Raw genomic sequence first — 20,790 nt, 5'->3', positions numbered from 1 at the left:
TTTTTTTCAGGATGCACTGAATCGACAGCCTAGTCTAAATCTGACACCAGGAGGACGTCCAAGCTTATCAGCAGGCAGAGAATACATCTTTCTAAATTATATAAATATAAATTTGGCTCAGTCTCAGTGTTGGTATTTAAATAATGTCAGAAAGGCTAAACCAATCAATAGGCTATGCGGACAATGGGCTAAGCCAAAGTATCGTCTATTTTTCCCACGGGGGTTTCAGTCCCTTTGCACATGGGACGAATTTTATATTTTAAATTAAAGGACACTGACAGGGGTTTGCCACTTTCACTAAACAATTATTTGTTTTCTCTTCAGCTCATGCTGCTCAGAAGATTAATCAAACCGACTTAATCCGTAGTATCAGGTATAGGGAATTAAATATTATTCTAGCTTGGGAACCCAGCATTGCCCAGGGTAGTTATTGTTAATCCCACCGATTACCCGCGCTTTGTCCTTAATTACGATTTAGCTTTTTTCTTAAGACAAGTGGACCCACTCAATTTAGAATTTCAAAACCAAGCTAAGAACATTCTCGTGGTCCCACAGAGATCCCCAATAAAAATTTGAGGCAAATCAGCCAAGGGGTTCCTGAGTTATGATCGGACAAACAAACAGACAAATATAGATTACAATTTTTTATTTATACGATTGATTTTACATCAGCAGGTTTTTTAGACTGATGCCTTTGATAAATCAGCTTATTGGCACACTATTCCCCATTAAAGAATCATATGATTCTGATGACTTATCCCCTAAATTGGTCAGCTGATTTTGTAAACTGATCCCCATTAATGGATCAGCTGATTTTGTAGACTGAGGCCCTTTAATGGATCAGGTGATTATGTAGGCTGATCCCTTTTAATGGATCAGCGGATTTTTTTATACGATTCCCCTTTGGATCATTTGATTTAGTAGACTCATTTCCCTTGTACGGATCAGCTGATTATGCAGATCCGATTCCCTTTTATAGATCAGTTTAATTGCATACTAATCCCCTTCAAAGGATCAACTGATATTCGAGATTAATCCCTTTTTAAGGATTAGCTGATTCCGAAAACTTCTCCCCTGTAATGGATCCAGGATCATCTGATTTCCGTGTATTCGATCCCCTCTTATGGATCAGCGGAGCAAAATTTTACTGTAAAGTAAAAAAATAAATTCTATTATTCGCAAATCCCAAACCCTACCTCTTTTTAAATTAACCCTACCCCAACCTTCCCCTCCCCACACAACCATACATATTTATTTTGTATACCGTCAGAATGTCAGTTTTGCATTTAAATTCTTTTCTTGCACATAGCGCATGAATGATTTGTATATTTAGCGGAAATTCAATTTCTGAGTGTAAGAAGAAAATTGTTTTTTTAATAGAACGTAAGCTGTAAAATAATTATACTTAATTGTTTGAAATTAGAATATTGAGGATTTGATAATAATCAGAAAAAGACTATAATTACCATCGCAGGGAAGCTAAATTATTTTTGTTAGTATTTGTTGCCTTTTGTCCGCCTGGAATTAATTAGTAATAATTGTTGTTTCTGACATCCCAGCTTATTTAAAGTAATTTTAATCTATACAGTCACCTAAACCAGGGGTATAAATTTTAAAGAAATCGGGGAGGAATTTGATCTCAGCTTTTACCAAAAATAATTTCTTCCCTCCCCCCTCCATAAAAATCTTTGTTTCTCCTGTAGTAAAGTACCCCCTCACCACCCGAAAAAAGACTTATTCTGCTTGCAAATAAAAATACTGATTTTTAAGATATTGCCATTTATTGTCTTATACTGTTTTAAATTAGGGTTTTTTCCGCTTAACTCTTGTTAAATGCTCAAAATACGAAAGGAGGTACCTCTGTTGTTGGGATTAAATTGACTTCATTTAATGAGGGGTACAATAGAATCACAGCAGTATCCCTGGAACTTTTTTCTTTTCAATAATGTAGAAGATATGATTATTTTACTTAGCAGTATCCCTGGAACTTTTTTCTTTTCAATAATGTAGAAGATATGATTATTTTACTTACTTTAAGTGTTCTATTCTGTCAATTTCCTCCGGCAAATTACAGTTTTAAATAATTCACTTTTAAAATCTGATTAATTTTTGATCATATAAAGCTTTTACCGGTATAGTTGTGAATAATACATGCCACTCCAATAATGTAGAATCACTGAAAATTACGCCCCCTGTAATCTTGTAAATTTTTGGGAAATTTAAATTTGAACATTGAATTTTGTATGTTAAAGAAAGGGCAATAGGAGTAATTCTGAGTTTTAATTCGGTAAAATTTTTGATGTTTATTCAAATGTTTTTTCATTAACCCTCTACAGTGCATATTAGGCATATTAGGCCTATCAGGCCTATTAGGCAGCAAGAGGTTTAAATAAAAGAAGATTCAGCACTAACATGATAAAAAGTTTTTTATCTTTATCTTTCGGGACGAAGTCCTACTAAGCAAAAACTACTACTACAAGGGACATTAGTTCCAAAACTAACACTTGGCCAATTTCTAACACTGAGTGTTAGAAATGGTCACAAATTGTAGGACTGGGTTTTTTGGATCCCGGCCCATATCCAGAGTAAAAGTCGAAAATAAAAACTATAACCAACATTTTATTAAACGTGACGAGGACAACAATTCCCATACCTTTATAAAAAGCTGGTTTTATGGTATGCAACATTTTTCATTTAATCCCGCCCCTTTCAAAAATAAAAATAAATAATAAAAATGATTTGTTATTTTTTACAAAGGAATGTCATTTACTCTCTGACAAATTACGCCCTCGGGTTTATCATTGAATCCCTCGGGGGTTTAAATTTCCATTGATTCTAATTTATCTGAGAGTAAATGATACATTTGTAAACTTTTAAAAAAATTGAAATTATAATAAGAGTTCTTTTTAAATTAAATCTCTTGACCGTTTTCAAGACAATGTTAGGTTTTCCATTTTGGAACATATCCTAAATTTGAAACATTGTCGCGTTTTCGAGTCAAACCCCACTTTCCCGTTTATAAGTATAATCCACAAATCAAAACAAATCTCACTTTCATAACTGTTAAATTAGAGAATCTCGATGATTTATTTTCAAGCATTTTAAACTAACTTCAACATCTCGTTAGCTTTNTTAAGAACCGGTTCTTTTTATTTCCTATTTTGTTTATATTTTACCTTATCAAAAAATCTTGTTTTGTTACGTAAGTGCGTAAATGCTTAAAAATTGACATTGATATGAATTCTGGTAATTGTCTCAAAACCAGGATATGTGCCGAAAACGCGACATGAGCTGAAATCCGGTAATTGTTTCAAAATAGGGATATGTTCGAAAATGAAATCAAGAATCATTAAGAACTAATTCTCTCACCTTATTATAAGTTTGAAATTGACATTTATTATTTCAATATATATTTTTAGCCATTTTTTTAAAAATATATGTTGTAATTTTGTTCTACTCGTCTTGGATTTAAAGATATATACTCTTGAAAAAGATAACTTTGCAGATTTGGCCCATTTCATAATTAGTTTTAGAAATGGGCCAAGTGTTAGTTTTGGAACTTATATCCCCTCTACTAGTGGAGGAAGGGAGGAAAGAAAAATTGCTAAAGTATATGTAGTTGTGTAACCAGAACGATTTTACACTTACAAATTGATAATTATTTTAATATAACAAGTAATAAGAAATTAGGTGGAAAATAGCTCTTGGCTGTTTTGATTATTTTTTCCACCTAACTTGAATAATGATAACAAAACATTTCAATTAATTAGATTTAAGACGAGAACTATTGGAGATGAGGGTGCTATTTTATCCTATGTAGTTTATACATTTGTTAAAAACTCTGATTTTATAGATATTTGTCGTTTTATTAATGACTTTATATTCTAGTGGTGAGAGAGTGCTTCAGAAACTCCCAGATGGTTCTCCACTTCATTATGAAGATCTGCTTTCATTCCAAGCACATAGTAGGGACCTTTCATCCACTTCAGGTAGTTTATAGGGACCTTAAGGACCTTTCATCCGTTTCAGGTAGTTAATAGGGACTTTTCATCCACTTTAGGTATTTTATAGGGACCTTAGGGACCTTTCATTCACTTCAGGTAGTTTATAGGGACCTTAGGGACCTTTCATCCACTTCAGGTAGTTAATAGGGACCTTAGGGACCTTGTAATCCACTTCAGGTAGTTTATAGGGACCTTAGGGACCTTTCATCTACTTCAGGTAGTTATAGTGACTTTTTATCTACTTCAGATAGTTCAAAAGGACCTTTCATCCACTTCAGGTAATTTATAGGGACCTTTCATTCACTTCAGGTAGTTAATAGGGACCTTAGGGACCTTTCATCTATTTCAGTAGTTGTCAGGAACCCTTCATCCACGTAGATTATTTTTAGGGACGTTTCATCTACTTTGGATAGTTTTAGGGACCTCTCATCTACTTCTGGTAGTTAAAAGGGACCTTAGGGACCATTCATTTACTTCAGGTTGTTTTATAGGGCCCTTGCATCTACTTCAGGCAATTGAAAGGGACCTTTCATGCACTTCAGGTTATTTTATAGAGACCTTAGGGACCATGTAGTTTATAGGGACTTTTCATCTACTTCAGGTAGTTTATAGGGACTTTTTATCTACTTCAGGTAGTTTATAGGGACTTTTTATCTACTTTAGATAGTTTATAAGGACCTTTATCCACGTTAGGTAGTTTTTAGGGATACAGTGGTCGCCGTATAAATCAATATAATAAAGACGACTTTCTACTTAAGTTATAATTTCACATCCGAGTTACATTACAACATAAAGTTGTAAACAAATAGAAATTGTAAATTCTAATGGGAAATATTCCTTCTAAACTGTTGTTTGATTTAATTAAGTTGATTAATGTTTGTTAGTTGAAGGTACAGATAAATTAAGGGTTACTTATTATTTTGCATTGTTATGAACTACAGATGGGATAAGCAGTACACATCTGGATAAGATTTTTATAATTGTAATTTAAATTTCGTGCATCTGTGATTGAAATATTAAATTTCAGAAATAGATTTTTCAATAAGTTTTTAAGCTTATTAGAAATCAAAGCTCTAATAGACAATCGTCATGATTTTATTGATATGAAAGGCGATCACTAAAGTACTACTTCAAACTAACTATTTTTGAAGATTAAAAAAGTAGGAAATTAAGTCATTTAATTGATATTAAAGTCCCTGTTTTAATGAAATATTATTGTGTTTTTAAATTTGAAGCTTGAAACAGCTGGTATAATTATACTGTCAGTTGACTAGTATTTAATCCTTTATTTCCAGCTGTAGGAGTTCCTAAGCCGATGATTCTGCCACAACGCAAGCCTGGAGGAAAGCGAGGATTAAAAGAGGGATTAGAAGGATCAGATCCTCCCCCAAAGGTTAGTTTGGAGGGACTAGAAGGATAAGATCCTCCCCCAAAGATTAGTTTGGAGGGATTAGAAGGATAAGATCCTCCCCCAAAGATTAGTTTGGAGGGACTAGAAGGATAAGATTCTCCCCCAAAGATTAGTTTACGGAAGGATTAGAAGGATAAGATCCTCCCCCAAAGATTAGTTTATGGAGGGATTAGAAGGATCAGAACCTCTCCCATAGATTGGTTTATCTAATATTCTTCATGAAAGGTAAGTTTATTAAGGGATTAGAAGAATCCATCCAGGGTTGGATAAACCCAGCCCAGTGGATTTATTGTTTTTTTGGTTTTATTGTTTTTGTTTGTTTTGGGCTTTTTTGGGTTTTTCAATTTGAAAGTAGTTGAAACCTACTAAAGTTCATACTACTTCATAATAATATGACTATTTTAGCAATAGGTGAACTTTATAGTTATGAAAAATAATAATGTTGTTGTGATAATAGGCTATAATCATAATAAATACTCTTCAAATACAATAATATCACCTTCTTTTTAGGGGGAATACTTCAATTTTTTTATATTATAGTTCTATGAATTTGAGACTACTTCTATTTTCTCACTTGTATACATATTTCTGATTGGGGTGGGGCTACTCAGATTAATCGGTAGATATATATGGGAAGACCACTGTTAAATACTGAAAAGCACTCGCACAAAAGAATGATAAAGGGATTTAAATCCTTATTCTATCACAACATATTTTGAAAACTCATGAGAAAGGAATAAATGTGTCAGTTTTAGTAGCACTGTAAACTCCCTAAAAATCAGTTTTTTTAATTTAGGGAATTAAAAGAAGAAGAAAAGATGAGAATGATGACGACATATTCCGAGCTTGTAAAGTGTGCGGGGAGGAGGCGGGAAGACACAGTTATTACGGTGGACAGGTGATCTTGATATATATACATAACAAAACAAGACATTCGTATATATGTTCCCTATAGCTCGACTCAATGGACCGACATTTTATGAGGGGACCCTTGAGTACCCCAGGGGTGACATAGGCAAAGAAATACGAAATTTGTTTTTCTTCTAAAATAAGAATATTTTTAAATCGTTTATTTTTCTTCCAAAATTCGATTTTTTTAAATTCCACGGTCAACGCCGGTTACTTCAGCTGGTGTTTAACAATACTAATTAATTTAGGTTTGCGCCTCCTGTCGAGCTTTCTTCCGGCGTTCCGTTAACAGCGGGGCAAATAAAGCGTATTTCTGCGTCAAGAATGGAAACTGTGAAGTAAACTCGAAAACGAGGAAACAATGCCAGTATTGCAGGTCAGTTTTGTAGTTTTAGTTTCAGTAATGCAAGTGTACACTGTACAGGGTTGGTAGAGGCAAAGATCAATATAGTGCCATCTTTGATCCTGGTTGGTTTGGGCTTGAAAGAGCATTTTGTGACGGAAAATACACTTTCTGTGTCATTGTGAACTTCGGCAAGTTTTTTTGTGTACGTGTACATTCTTCAGAAATATGTATTGCATATGGGGTTGTACAATGTATTAGATGTAAATATTAGTAATCAATAAAAGAGATAAATTATGATTTACAGAAAAACTACACCCTTGCAAAATGCATTCTGCAGTATGAAATTTTTTCTTCAACTTGACATCGCACTTACATTTGTTTACGAGCATGGTGAGTTTCTGCCCTGCATTTCTATTAATCAATTTTTTGGATCGCATTGGATGGAATAATAGAATATATATTATATCATANACTTACTACTCCCTATTACCATTATAAACTTACTACTCCCTATTACCATTATAAACTTACTACTCCCCATTACCATTATAAACTTGCGGCTCCCTTTATTTAATGAAATATCGACATAAAGATATTTTGAAAGATTGATTGCTTGTTAAGGTACCGGCTATGTGAGGATGCTGGTATGAAAACTTCCTGGGTTCTAACGGATACAGAGAAGAAATTAAAATCATCCGAGGGTAAAGAGGGAAAACAGAAACGAAACAGCATAGGTGGGTACTCTTTACCAGCTCCAGGTCCCACTTACATAGGATCTGGTTTCTTACGAATAATTATTTACCAAGTTAATGTTGTACCAATGAATTTTGAACAAATTTTCCGTAAATTTGTGTTTTGAAAGCATTATTTAACCATCTTTAATTGATGATGTAAATTTTCATTAAATTCTGTAATATTTTTTATTTGAAAAAAAGGAAAAATAGTAATATTCAGTTTCTATTCTAACCTTGATATTTGTAATACGCGTACATTGATATAATCGAAAATTGTGATGAAACGGTAAAAAAAAGAGGTCAGTTGGAACTGTCGTCGCAAGATATGGATTCAAATGGAACATTTTTAAGTAAAATAACATTTTTTCTCTAAATGCAAATCTTCCCTGGGGTCCTCTAACATTATTGTAAGAGGAAATATTAAAATATGATTCTATATTTTGCTGGTTTTAGATTACGATGAGGTTTCGAATCCACCGAGCTTATCTGGAGAATCCTCGAGCATTTTCATCTCGGAGACGGAGCTGGTTCTGATCAACGAGCTCGTCGAGATATCAGACTTCTGGGAGACGAGTAAAGTTAATGATATGGATACTACGCTTATACGGGAAATTTTCAGGCGACCCCCCCCCCCCCTCCACCTCTCCTTATTGCTTATTTTTACAGAGAAGTGCACGGATTTAACAGAAAAGTAAAAGGATTTTTAAAATTGTTCAGCGTTTACCGTAAATGTATTGGTTTTGAACAATTAAAAATTAATAACGGAAGAATACGAGAGGACATTTTTTTGTAAGCAATAAATACCATTATCTGGTCCATATTAAACTTTCGTCTGACTCTAACTGCTAACTGAATATTTAGAATGGTGGCATTTGGTTCCATGTTATCTGAGGTTGGTTTAGCACAGCTGGCCGGAACTATGAAACTCAGAACTAAAAACTTCGCATTAAGGTAAAATATCAAACTTGACGCTTTTACGCTCATCATCTCTGAAGTAATGAGTTGTTGTTTTTTTTAAACACAATTCTGGAGTTCTGCTTGAAATTTATCCTCTGAAAATATGTAAATTTTAAAGCGACATCATTTACAGGTGAAAAGAAATTCTGTCCCTTCCAATCTCCTTCCCCTCCCCCTTCCCATATCCTTCCCCCTTCTAGGATATTTGATTTATAGATAAAGTTATCATTAACACCCCAGGCAATATTTCCTCTTGTTTTCAAATACTCTCTACCCTTAGCCCAACTAAATAGTTTCTGTTGTAATCTTTAGAACTGCACCAATATCGTAAACGTGATTTATGGTTCGGTTTAAGTTTGACTTCGATAGTGGTTGCACTTGTGGTCCAATCTTTGAATAGAAACCTTTTAAATTTTGTTGTCTTATGAAGCAATCAGTCCCAAGGATATATATAGATATTAAACAAATATTTTTGGAGAAAGGAGATAAGAATTGATTTTTTTACACTTGAAAAATAAACTTATTTTCTGAACCTACGTAGTTTCTAATTTTAATAATTATTGTTTTTATAAAGGTTACGTGAACTGCAGCAGCTTTCAAAACAAGACAGGGATTTTTAGATTCTAACCAAGAATATCCCTATCCATATATTCTAGATTCTAATCAAGAATATCCATACCCATATATTCTACATTCTAACCAAGAATATTCATATTTTCTACATTCCAACCAAGAATATCCATATCCATATATTCTAGATTCTAGCCAAGAATTTCCATATCCTTATATTCTAGATTCTAACTAAGAATATCTATATCCATAAATTCTAGATTCTAACCAAGAATATCTATATCCATATATTTTATATTTTATATTTTTAGATTCTGACCAATAAAATCCCTAGCCATATATTCTACATTTTAACCAAGAATAATCATATATTCTACATTCCAACCAAGAATATCCGTATCCATATATTCTAGATTCTAATTAAGAATATCCAAATCCATATGATCTAGATTTTAACCAAGAATATCTCTATCCATATATTCTTGATTCTAACCAAGAATATCCCTATCCATATATTCTATATTCTAACCAAGAATATCCATATATTCTAGATTCTAACCAATAATATCCATATCCATATATTATAGATTCTAACCAAGAATATCCCTATCCATGTATTCTAGATTCTGACCGAGAATATCCATATCCATTTATTCTAGATTTAACGAAGAATATCCCTATCCATGTTTTAGATTCTAACCAATAATATCCATATCCATATTTTCTAGATTTTAACCAAGAATATCCCTATCCATATATTTTAGATTCTAACCAAGAATATCCATATTTTCTAGATTTTAACCAAGAATATCCCAATCCATATATTCTAGATTCTAACCAAGAATATCCCTATCCATATATTCTAGATTCTAACCAAGAATATCCCAATCCAAATATTTTAGATTTTAACCAAAAATATCCCCATCCATATATTCTAGATTCTAACCAAGAATATCCATATCCATACATTCTTGATTATAACCAAGAATATCCATATATTCTAGATTCTAACCAAGAATATCCATATCCATACATTTTTAAAATTAAGTAGTAAGTTATTATATTTATGATTCTAACCAAGAGTATCCATATATTTTAGATTCTTACAAAGAATATCCCTATCCTGATCAAGTTGAAGATCTCTACGTTCTTCAACCCTGAGTTGAACTGGAGCAAGCAGTTGTCTGGTCTCCTGGGTTCTGGTGAGGTGGAGAAGTTGGATCGTAAACTCAAGAGTTTGGAGTGCGTAGGTCAGTTTCATTGGGGTGTCCAACGCAAGTGGATTTTACTTGCGCGCAATTCCGCACAATTTCGCGCTATACGAGAGCAGTTTCGCGCAACGGAATTCCGATTTGAAACCCTAGCAGCTTAATTCTTCTGAAAGGGAGGGATAATGGGTTTCAATTTCTAATTTGGGAAAAGGAGGTATACATTTTTTTATTATTGTTGGTCTGGGATAGCCGATTGCTTGGCCATAATTCTTCAGGCCTGCGTTGCCAACTGATGCGGATTTTCTTAAATGTTTGTTCAGCCTGAAGTCATTTTCACAAAATAGACAAGGATCTAAGCATTTTTACCCGTTTTCACTAGTCCCCTAAGCACAAAATTAGAGGGGGAAATCATGTCGGTTTTGTATTTTAGCCATAACTGAAATGTTTATCAGGTTTGGATGAGAAAAGACTGAAATATTCTCAATTCTTTGCCACGCCCTTTCTTCAAACCGAGGAGGCGGAGCAGGACTTCTGCAGGCTTCTTAACAAGATTGGATCTTGGCCGGAGGTGAAATTTTAGCCTTTCTCTTAATTTTTATTTAATGAAAAAATTAACTTTTATTGTTGAAAGAGACTAAATTCCATTTTATAGAAGTCTCCAGAGTCTCTGGAATTACTAAGATTTTGAGAGACAACATTTTTTGTAAAAAATTGTGAAGTTTATCCATTGCATATATTAGAAATATCGGGATTTGTTTTGTTAACATTTTTATGTCCGTGTTGTAAAAATATATTGAAAATAAGTAGTTTTGAGTTGGATAAAATTTCTAAATGATATTAATTATAACAGGTTACAAGTGTTTGGATTTTAAAGAGAGTTATTGATTTTGTTTGTTTTAACTAATTACAGTATGAAACCTCATATCCTGAATATATTTAGTTGAGGGATCAAGCATTGATTGGATATCGAGATCAAGCGTTCAAGATAGACAATACTCACACAATAGTTCCGACATTATTCAAAGATAGATCCGTAAAAGATAAAAATATTTCCGTGAATTCCGCTCTTTTCTTGTTCAAATTCAAGGAAATTATCGGGACATTTAAAGTAGAAAGTTAATGTTAATAATAATACTAATAATTGTGATCAATAATTACGCATAATTTTCATATCTTTCATTTACTATTTGTTCATATCTAAAAGCATTAATGAAATAGAACAGTTTGTCCAGATTAGAAGCGGTTTCCAGCGAAAGAAAACTTCACAAAAAAGCGAAATTTCGCGAATTTTTTTTTCGTATTTCGCATCCCGGTGAGTTTTTTCTTCATAGCATATATCATTGAAATTTCGCGAAAATGAATTTTTCGAAAGACAGCGAAAACGATGCGGAATTTCAGGGGAAAAAATATGCGACAATTTCGCGAAAATTTATAAAAATGTTCGCTTCTTTCGCGAAATTTAGCATTAATCTGTTTTGCGGGAAAAAAATTCACNCTTTCCCCCCCCCCCCAAAAAAAAGAGGATTTTTTGTACACCTGAATAGGTTTATTAGTCCCAAGCCAGAAACTAGGATGATGTCCAGACATGGGTCATCTCCATAAATAAAGTGTTCGGGTCTGGATCCGGATCCAGATATGTATCATTTTCACGCACCTCTGCCCCTTTGGTAAAAGTAAATTGAACCTACATTAAGAATAAAGTCTGACCGTGTCAACCTTGTTGCACCGGCTAGTCCTGTCCATAGAGCTCGGTACGTTACTTTGGGACCGGAAAGGTTGACCCGGCTCGGAAATTCAAGTGTACTACGTCTGCCCGTGTGTTAGCTCCCTGGATCCGGGACCGCAATAATATGCGGATCCCGGATCCAACACTATACTGAATGAATATTAATTTGGGCCACTGGAAAAAAAACTAAAATTATATAAATAATGTTTTATTTGTTTTGCAGAGCTCGAGTTGAACAGATTCAGACTAGTCTAGCTGAACTCCTTCACAGCTACCTCAACCACAGGTTAGACAATACTTTATATTTCAAGACATGAATAATCAGGGTTCAATCCCTTATTTTTCTTCAACTCAAAAGTATTGAGAGGATAATTTCAGTTCTAATTTTTCAATACTTTTTTGACGTCAATGCAAGGGGTAAAATTATAGTTTTTGTGTTTAAGCTATTAGACTCTTTTTTATTATTATTATTTATTTTGGAATTTCTAAACACAACCTGTCCGACTTGAAAGTTTAAAGTTTTTTTTCTAAGAATAAAGGGAAATTTTTCTCTGAATTCTAGGAAATGGAGTTAAAATTCTTTAATCTTTATGTCTCTAATGTCTCGTTATTTTCCGACCAAAACTGCAAATCCGCATTTAGTAGTATAAAATCTTTAAAGAATATAATTTTTTCACTCATTTCTTAGCTTTCCACTTGTACTCTCATTGCACCCTGATATTTTTATTGTTTTAATAAATACCAGCTTCTAAGCTTTCCACTTGTACTCTCATTGCACCCTGATAATTTTATTGTTTTAATAAATACCATGTTCTTAGCTTTCCACTTGTACTCTCATTGCACAATTATAATTTTATTGTTTTAATAAATACCATGTTCTTAGCTTTCCACTTGTACTCTCATTGCACAATTATAATTTTATTGTTTAATAAATACCATGTTCTTAGCTTTCCACTTGTACTCTCCATTGCACCCTGATATTTTTATATTGTTTTAATAGATACCAGCTTCTTAGCTTTCCACTTGTACTCTCCATTGCACCCTGATATTTTTATATTGTTTTAATAGATACTAGCTTCTTAGCTTTCCACTTGCACTCTCATTGCACCCTGATAATTTTATTGTTTTAATAGATACCATGTTCTTAGCTTTCCACTTGCACTCTCATTGCACCCTGATAATTTTATTGTTTTAATAGATACCATGTTCTTAGCTTTCCACTTGTACTCTCATTGCACAATGATATTTTTATTGTTTTTATAAATACTATGTTCTTAGCTTTCCACTTGTACTCTCATTGCACAATTATAATTTTATTGTTTTAATAAATACCAGCTTCTTAGCTTTCCATTTGTACTCTCATTGCACCCTAATATTTTTATTGTTTTAATAAATACAATGTTCTTAGCTTTCCACTTTAACTCTCAGTGCACAATGATATTTTTATTGTTTTAATAAATACCAGCTTCTAAGCTTTCCACTTTTACTATCATTGCACAATGATATTTTTAATGTTTTAATTTTGTCCACTCGTCTTGCCGGCCATAGGGAACATGTATACATATGTCTTGTTTTATTATATTGATGAATTCTGTATTTAGACATGGGCGAGAGCATGGAAGATCTAAATTTGCCTCTGGAATGAGATTAATCAGTAAATGTCGCCAACTTCACGATATTTTATCCAAGAATAAGATAGATATCAGGGGTTAAACTTCATGATATTTTATCCAAGAATAAGATAGATATCAGGGGTTAAACTTCATGATATTTTATCCAAGAATAAGATAGATATCAGCGGTTAAACTCATTCCCGTGATTTAACCAAGTGCATTTATAACAACTATCTTAGAGTTTTATGGTACAGTTGTCATACTTACAATTGTATACGATAGACATTCCTGCAGATAAAAAATGTCGTCTTAAATTGTTGAAATAACATGAATTTAAAATGTATCACTATTGTAAATTTCAAAATCTGTTATAAATTTAAAATTTTGTCTTCCATGTGTAGATTGAAATGGCAAGAATGAAAACTCTGTAAGAAAATTGTGAAAATGAAATCAACCTAAACCTGAGGATATTTAAATATTGTCATTGCTTCAAGATACCTCTAAACTGCTCGTTATTCATTAAAAGGTACAAAACGAAAAACGAATTGTGTATCCAATATTCTTAAAGAAATTTTAGCTGTTTTATACTGTTAATTAGCTAATCCAGAATACGTACATATCCCGACATAATTCGTACATGCCATGCAACATATTGTACAAGTAGTATAATTCATAAATCAAATATTCACGTTAATATTTTATTTTTTGTACAGCCTGTCAAAGTCTGCAAAATTGTCGTATTGGTATTACATCGCTGAAAATTCTAAATAGTTACTTGCTCTTATTGCATGTTAGTCCTTGAAAGAAATCTAATTTTTTTTTTCTTGAAATTTTCTGCATTTAATCCCAGAATTAAGATTGAATGTTTTCTTTGAGTTCGAAGATTTTGTGATGATTGATTAATTAATATTTTTTCTATAAAACTTCATGTTTGATCCCCGCAGACTGATATTAGAATTTTTCATTTTCACTTTTTAAACACAAGATACAGGGTGGCACAATAAACATCGGAATTCAGAGACGAATTCGAACTCGTCTTTGTAAAGAATTAGCGTTGTGTTATCTAATCTTAATGGTTAAAATAATGTTACGTCTGCTAGATTATATTTTTCGTAAACAGTAAAAGACTGTTTGTTATTCTACAAAACTTTGCATGATGTTCTGTATTCAGCAAGATAAACAGTGAAGAGAAACTGTATTGTGTTTGTATAAACGAATTTCTAATATTAAGTACAATACAGTAAGCAATAAAAAAATTAACAACCAATTTCTGAACTCGAGTAGACGGATTAAAGCTTTCCTATTAGGCAGCACCAACTAAATTTAAAAATCATTTACAGACGATATCAAAATCGTCGCTGAATTCCCAGTTTATTGAGACACCCTGTATACATATATAAATGCAGATAGCAGATTCTTACGTTATTGATATTATTATATATGGTTATTTTGTTGTGTGTTTTTTGATTTATTGTGATTTTTGAATGTAAGCTTAAACAAAGCCTGTATAAATGTAAAATCATTTATCCAAATTTACAATAAAGTAAACTTAAATTCGTTATTGTTTAGAAGAGGAGGGAAGTTATTTTTGCGTTATGTCGAGGGTCTTAAATCTGGAAGATCTGCGCCCCTTGATAGTCTCTCAATTCAACAGGGCAGAAGTAAATAAAATTTTAGTATTTTTACTCTACGTGAATTACTTCTCTCACGCGTAAATCATAAACCAGTGCTTATTGAATCCATGTAGTTGTTGTTAGGATTAGTAAAATGAATATTGAGTAAACAAAACTGGTTGAGGACTTTGGAACCATCATAGAAAAAACTGGATCCATTATGGAAAAATGAATTCGGATTTATTCCATTTCTATTTTCAAGGTGAAAAATATCCGAATTTTTAATTGGTCTTGATGCCTATCGAAACAAGACAGGGTTCTCTTACTGTTATCCCTTCAGATTTAACTAAATGTTAATTTTATTTTGGCAAAAATCAAATTTGCACCGCACCCTAATGTATGTCTAGTGGAATATTGTAGATCTGAATGTATGTCTAGTGGAATATTGTAGATCTAAATGTATGTCTAGTGAAATATTGTAGATCTGAATGTATGCCTAGTGGAATATTGTAGATCTGAATGTATGTCTAGTGGAATATTGTAAATCTAAATGTATGTTTAGTGGAATATTGTAGATCTGAATGTATGTCTAGTGGATGGCGAAGAGCTTTAAAATGGCTGCGTTCAGACCAACCATGGATCAGAATAGGGTAAATATCATCATTCATCATTATAGAATGAACTAATGCAGTTTACCCCAAAGATTTTTTGAAATGTCGTCTTGACAATTTTTCAATGGGTTTTATACTTATATACGTAAATCTCAGTAATTGCAAAAATAATTAGATTGCCATGAATATGCGGGAACGGTTTCAAAGAGCTCCATATAATCATTTAATTAAAAAACTAGATATCTGCAGCATTTCATTTTTAAAAAGTTAAGAACACGACATTTTATAAATTCTTCACTACATGCTGGCCCACGTACACCACAAGGTACAGGCTAAACCAGTTTTTAAGATTTTATTAGATTCAAATCATTTTATTTGTTTAACACAAGCAATTCAAATTCGTGAAATTTTTGAAGAAAATTAATCAAACATAAAATGAATGTTCAGGTTTTTAGTAATTGAAATTAGGGGTAAAACACAGTGCTTTCTGGTTTCAAGTCACCCTCCAGAAAGAATGATATTTTCATATTTTTCTAACTAAAAATTAATTATTTTCAATTGAGGCTTCTCTGGGTATTAATGGAGCAGATCCATATAAAGGAACTTGACTACTTTAAAAGATAATTTAACGACGATATCTGTCTCATTGTGGTTAGAGGAAGCTGGTACCGTTGTGAATCGCACTCGCACTTGTCTTTATTTAAAGTTGAGGGTCACTTAAAATTACGCCGTCAGTTCTTTTCAGAAAGTTGAAAACAAATTGATAAAACTGTAAACTGAGGTTTCCAGAAGTTTAAGAAATGTTTTTATTTTTATTTAACCAATGCAGCAAAATCTTTGTTTTGTGTTTACGATAAAATCAAACATTTACTACTGCTTGCTGTTCTGTGGAAATGTTCGTTTCAAGTAATGCTTTGCTTGCTGTTCTGTGGAAATGTTCGTTTCAAGTAATGCTTGTAAATTATGGCCTGTGTTGTTTACTGAAGTTATGGCCTGTGTTGTTTACTAATATTATGGCCTGTACTGCTATCTAAAATTATGGCCTGTGCTGTTTATCTAAAATTATGGCCTCAGCTGTTAAACTAAAATTATGGCCTGTTCTGTCTATCTAAAACTATGGCCTGTACTGTTTACCTAAAATTATGGCCTGTTCTGTGTATCTAAAGCTATGGCTTGTACTGTTTACCTAAAACTATGGCTTGTACTGTTTGCCTAAAACTATAAAGCCTATCCTGTTATCTAAAATTATGGCCTTAGCTGTGTTGCCTAAATTATGGCTTTATCTAAAACTATGGCTTGTACTGTTAATCTAAAATGTTGGCCTGTAGTGTTTTTCTGAAATTATGGCCTGTATATGTCTATCTAAAATTATGGCCTGCACTATTTATCTAAAGTTATAGCCTGTAAAATTATGGCGTTTACTGTTTACTAAATTAAGTTAGGGCCTGCAATGTTTACCTGAAATGATGGCTTTTACTTTTTATTAAAATTATGACCTAAATACTGTTTATTTAAAATTATGGCTTTTACTGTTGAACTAATATTATACCGTGATAANAGTGTGTTTACTAAAATTATGACGTGTACTGTTTAACTAATATTATACCGTGAAGTGTGTTTACTAAAATTATGACGATTAATAACAATGATTAAATTCACACAATAGATTATTTATTTATTTATCTTTATTCTCATTCTTTTCGATTTTGTTCATTATCTGTATTGCTTGAACTTTCCACTTTTGCAATTTATATTAAAAGTTGTATTTTATTTATATTTTATGATGCGAATAAAATTTAGTTCACTTTCCATGAAAAGTTCTCTTTAATCGTTTCGCAGAATTTTGTCCGAAGTTTGAGAACTAATTTTCCCCTGACTCGTAGCTAGACCAATTTAAGGTCCTAACAAAATTTGCTCGGCTCAACCGTTTTGTTAATTGTATGAACTCCTGGGGAACGATAGTTTTCACATTTTTTAAAAAATGACGAAGATAAAATCGGTCGTTTTTGAAAAAGATCGATTTTAAAATTAAAAAGTGAAGAAGTCCTTTTTTAGTTTTAGTTCGTCGTTTCGTTATCAAAGGTAGGCAGTGTTTCATTTTTGACGATCGTTATTATTCGTTAACGACCTTCTTTAGACAAAATACATTTTTTGGTCGGAAAACCCTTATATCATAAAATCCTTGTGTCAGTAAAAATTTAGGTTATTTCTCTCTCGAAAAAAAAATAATAAAGTCAACATTGATAAACTTATCTTCCTGAAAAAAATGAAATTAACTGTCATAAAACTCAGATTCGTTATCGAAAAACAATCGTTTAAAAAACGATTGTATAATTTGTGTTTTTGTTTTTTAAAAGTTTTAAACAAGTGACTCATCGGTTTTTAGAAAAACGATGCGGTCGTTTTTTTGGAAAAAAGGAAACCGAAACGGAAAACTATCGTTTTTAAAAACAATTAACAACCCTATGAACTCCACACAGAAACCTTTGTAAACAAGTGACACATAAATTGTTATTTATTGTTTAGATAAATATTTTCAGGCCAAGATTATTCTAGGGATATCCCCCAGCACAAACATTGACGATATTTCGGACTCAGATCTTCATGATAACTTCAGGTAATATTTAGGACTCAGATCTTCATACTAACTTCAGGTAATATTTCAGAGNGAACATAGCTCATGTATTTGAAGAGTTCTTGAGTAGAAGATAGCTCATGTAGTTGAACAGTTCTTGAGTAGAAGATAGCTCATGTAGTTGAAGAGTTCTTGAGCAGAACATAGCTCATATAATTGAAGAGTTCTTGAGTAGAACAAAAATGTTATAAATTTCTAACCATATAATCACATAAAGGAATTGAGTCTTTGCCAAAAACTCAATTTTCTAATCCCTATATCTTTTCAATCTGATGGTGCAAATCTTTGATATTTCAAGCTTAGATTATTTGATCAATCTAAATTCATAGTTTGAAATATGCAAAGTCCACAACATTGGGTTGTAAAGATATGGGGATAAGGCAAAGGCTTAACTCCTTAGCTTTTCTCTTAATGGTGCTTACTTAGAGGAGCTACGAGGTCACAAAGTCGTACTATTTATGACGCAAGAACTTCACCATCTCCTTCTGTTTAGTTTGCAGTGATTTTCTATCCAGGTTTTCTATCAAGGTTTTCTATCAAGGTTTTCTTTTCAAGGTTTTCTTTTCAAGGTTTCTATCCAGGTTTTCTTTCCAGGTTTTCTTTCCAGGTTTGCTTTCCAGGTTTTCTGTCCAGGTTTTCTATCCAGGTTTTCTTTCCAGGTTTTCTATCCAGGTTTTCTTTCCAGGTTGCCTATCCAGGTTTTCTTTTCAGGTTTTCTTTCCAGGTTTTCTTTCCAGGTTTTCTTTCCAGGTTTTCAATCCAGGTTTTCTATCCAGGTTTTCTATCCAGGTTTTCTATCCAGGTTTTCTATCCGGGTTTTATATCCAGATTTTCTATCCAGGTTTTCTATCCAGGTTTTCTATCCAGGTTTTCTATCCGGTTTTTATATTTAGGTTTTCTATACCAGATTTTCTTTCCAGATTTTCTATCCCGGTTTTCTTTCCAGGTTTTCTATCCCGGTTTTCTATCCGGGTTTTATATCCAGGTTTTCTGACAAAGGTTTCCCAATCCAATAGAACCGGCAATTAAGCAATAAACGTAATTGTTTAAACATTCCTTTATCACCTTTATCTGCACCCCCTGTAGATCTGAATGTATGTCTANCGATCGTTTTTTCCGAAAACGAAACGATCGTTTACAAAAACGATTAACAACATCCCCCCCCCCCACATATAATTATTATAATATCTTATTCTATAACGCTCCTCATTTTTATAACATTTATTCAAGAGCGTTCGCTTAAATCAACTAAATGAGTCGATTATTTTCTTTCGAAAATTATTTTTTCTAATTCTGTTTCTCTAAAGTGATTTGTACTTACGAAACAATTAAGAAAATGTTTTAATAAACCTTTTTAAGCTATTAAACATTTTGCGGAAAAAAATATAGAAGAGAAATTATTAATTATGGTATAATAAAACTTTTAATGCTGAGCTCTTAGATCAGAGAATTCCATAAGTTTTCTGCGCAATTAATTGTTGCAGCTACAACGCTTATAGTTTTCGCGGATTTTTTTTCTCGCGAAAACAGTTTTCGGAAAATTTCGCATATTTTTGCTTATTTCATTTTCGCGAAAAAATGAAAAATTTTGCGAAAAATTTTGTGAAATACGAACGAAAATGTTTGCATTTTTTCGCGAAAGTTTTCGTTCGCTGGAAACCCTAGTATCCACTGAAATTCCGGTTTACATTTTACGGCATTGGTCCGGAATATGATTTCAATTCTGGAAAAGGTTCCGAACTCTGGAATTCCGGATAAATCGTTGATAAATGTTGTAAGCTAATATGAGAGACACGTAGAGTCCAGAATTTTGTTGAAAAGAACATTGTATCAACCTAAATAAAGCTTTCGGCGCGTTCTGCAGTCATAGATTAATTAAAATTACTGATTGGACACTAGATGTCGTCTTTTCAAGATTTGTGTGTGTTTTGTTTTTAATGACCCTGAGGCAGTAGCCCAAAGGAGTTAGGCGTAGGCGGCACAGAAAAGGCTCTTTCTTTGTCTTTGTTATTTGCCGAATATGCGTAACCATAGAGAATAGAATATATATTAGAGGGGAATTTACTAGAAAAAAGTGTAAAACGGCCATTTTGATGTACTGTTTCCATACTGCAGGTGTACTTCACATATTTGTGCTATGTGACCTTTTGGGCCCTGGAACATCATTTTAGGGAAAATCTAAAATCAATATTAAAAGAAAACCAAATTATGAAATAGGCTGGTTTTATAATTGACCAATGATCATTTCACATAGACTCTATGCCTTTCACTTTACAAACGATGATTTTCCGTTATAACTATAAATCAAATGATGTTTTTATTCATCTAATTCATTATAAAGTTTATTTAACAGTTTAAAAAATTCGAAATTGAAATGGATAGTCTAGGGAACATACTGTATTAATGTACTCTACTGCATATAATTTGTGAACATTTACATGATTTGTACA

At 32.6% G+C, this 20,790-nt stretch overlaps 2 protein-coding genes and 1 long non-coding RNA gene across 3 annotated transcripts in view; all 3 read left to right on the top strand.

The window, feature by feature from the left end:
- The first annotated feature begins 6 nt into the window (after nucleotides 1–6).
- On the top strand, nucleotides 7–10,740 carry LOC111706231 (oxysterols receptor LXR-alpha). The gene is made up of 12 exons (XM_023479050.1): nucleotides 7–74; nucleotides 325–373; nucleotides 3,889–3,989; nucleotides 5,300–5,397; nucleotides 6,212–6,313; nucleotides 6,573–6,700; nucleotides 7,292–7,404; nucleotides 7,858–8,023; nucleotides 8,266–8,355; nucleotides 8,936–8,974; nucleotides 10,027–10,181; nucleotides 10,595–10,740. The coding sequence occupies exons 4-11, from the start codon at nucleotides 5,320–5,322 to the stop codon at nucleotides 10,028–10,030; spliced, it is 720 nt and encodes a 239-aa protein (XP_023334818.1). The 5' UTR covers nucleotides 7–74; nucleotides 325–373; nucleotides 3,889–3,989; nucleotides 5,300–5,319; the 3' UTR covers nucleotides 10,031–10,181; nucleotides 10,595–10,740.
- A 1,307-nt stretch (nucleotides 10,741–12,047) lies between these two features.
- Nucleotides 12,048–15,038, top strand: LOC111706230 (uncharacterized). Its single transcript, XR_002766190.1, has 2 exons — nucleotides 12,048–12,154; nucleotides 13,470–15,038. It is a non-coding gene; the product is annotated as an uncharacterized LOC111706230 (long non-coding RNA).
- A 28-nt stretch (nucleotides 15,039–15,066) lies between these two features.
- LOC111706229 (uncharacterized) overlaps nucleotides 15,067–20,790 on the top strand; it is a gene marked incomplete in the record, with an annotated part of 6,493 nt that continues 769 nt past the window's right edge. The window contains 3 exon segments of the mRNA XM_023479049.1: nucleotides 15,067–15,142; nucleotides 15,688–15,744; nucleotides 18,246–18,322. Coding sequence (XP_023334817.1) covers nucleotides 15,077–15,142; nucleotides 15,688–15,744; nucleotides 18,246–18,322 — 200 coding nt within the window.

This window comes from Eurytemora carolleeae, unplaced genomic scaffold (genome assembly GCF_000591075.1).
Source record: "Eurytemora carolleeae unplaced genomic scaffold, Eaff_2.0 scaffold501, whole genome shotgun sequence".
NCBI classification, from domain to species: domain Eukaryota; kingdom Metazoa; phylum Arthropoda; class Copepoda; order Calanoida; family Temoridae; genus Eurytemora; species Eurytemora carolleeae.
Note: the sequence above shows the minus strand (reverse complement) of the source record. Positions and strands in the feature narration are given on the sequence as shown.

Excerpts from the sequence above, each read along its gene's own strand:
- LOC111706231 (XM_023479050.1), top strand. The coding sequence starts at position 5,320 with ATGATTCTGCCACAACGCAAGCCTGGAGGAAAGCGAGGATTAAAAGAG. Across the intron at positions 5,398-6,211 it reads GATCAGATCCTCCCCCAAAG|GGAATTAAAAGAAGAAGAAA; the intron begins GTTAGTTTGGAG and ends TTTTTAATTTAG. Across the intron at positions 6,701-7,291 it reads AAACAATGCCAGTATTGCAG|GTACCGGCTATGTGAGGATG; the intron begins GTCAGTTTTGTA and ends TTGCTTGTTAAG.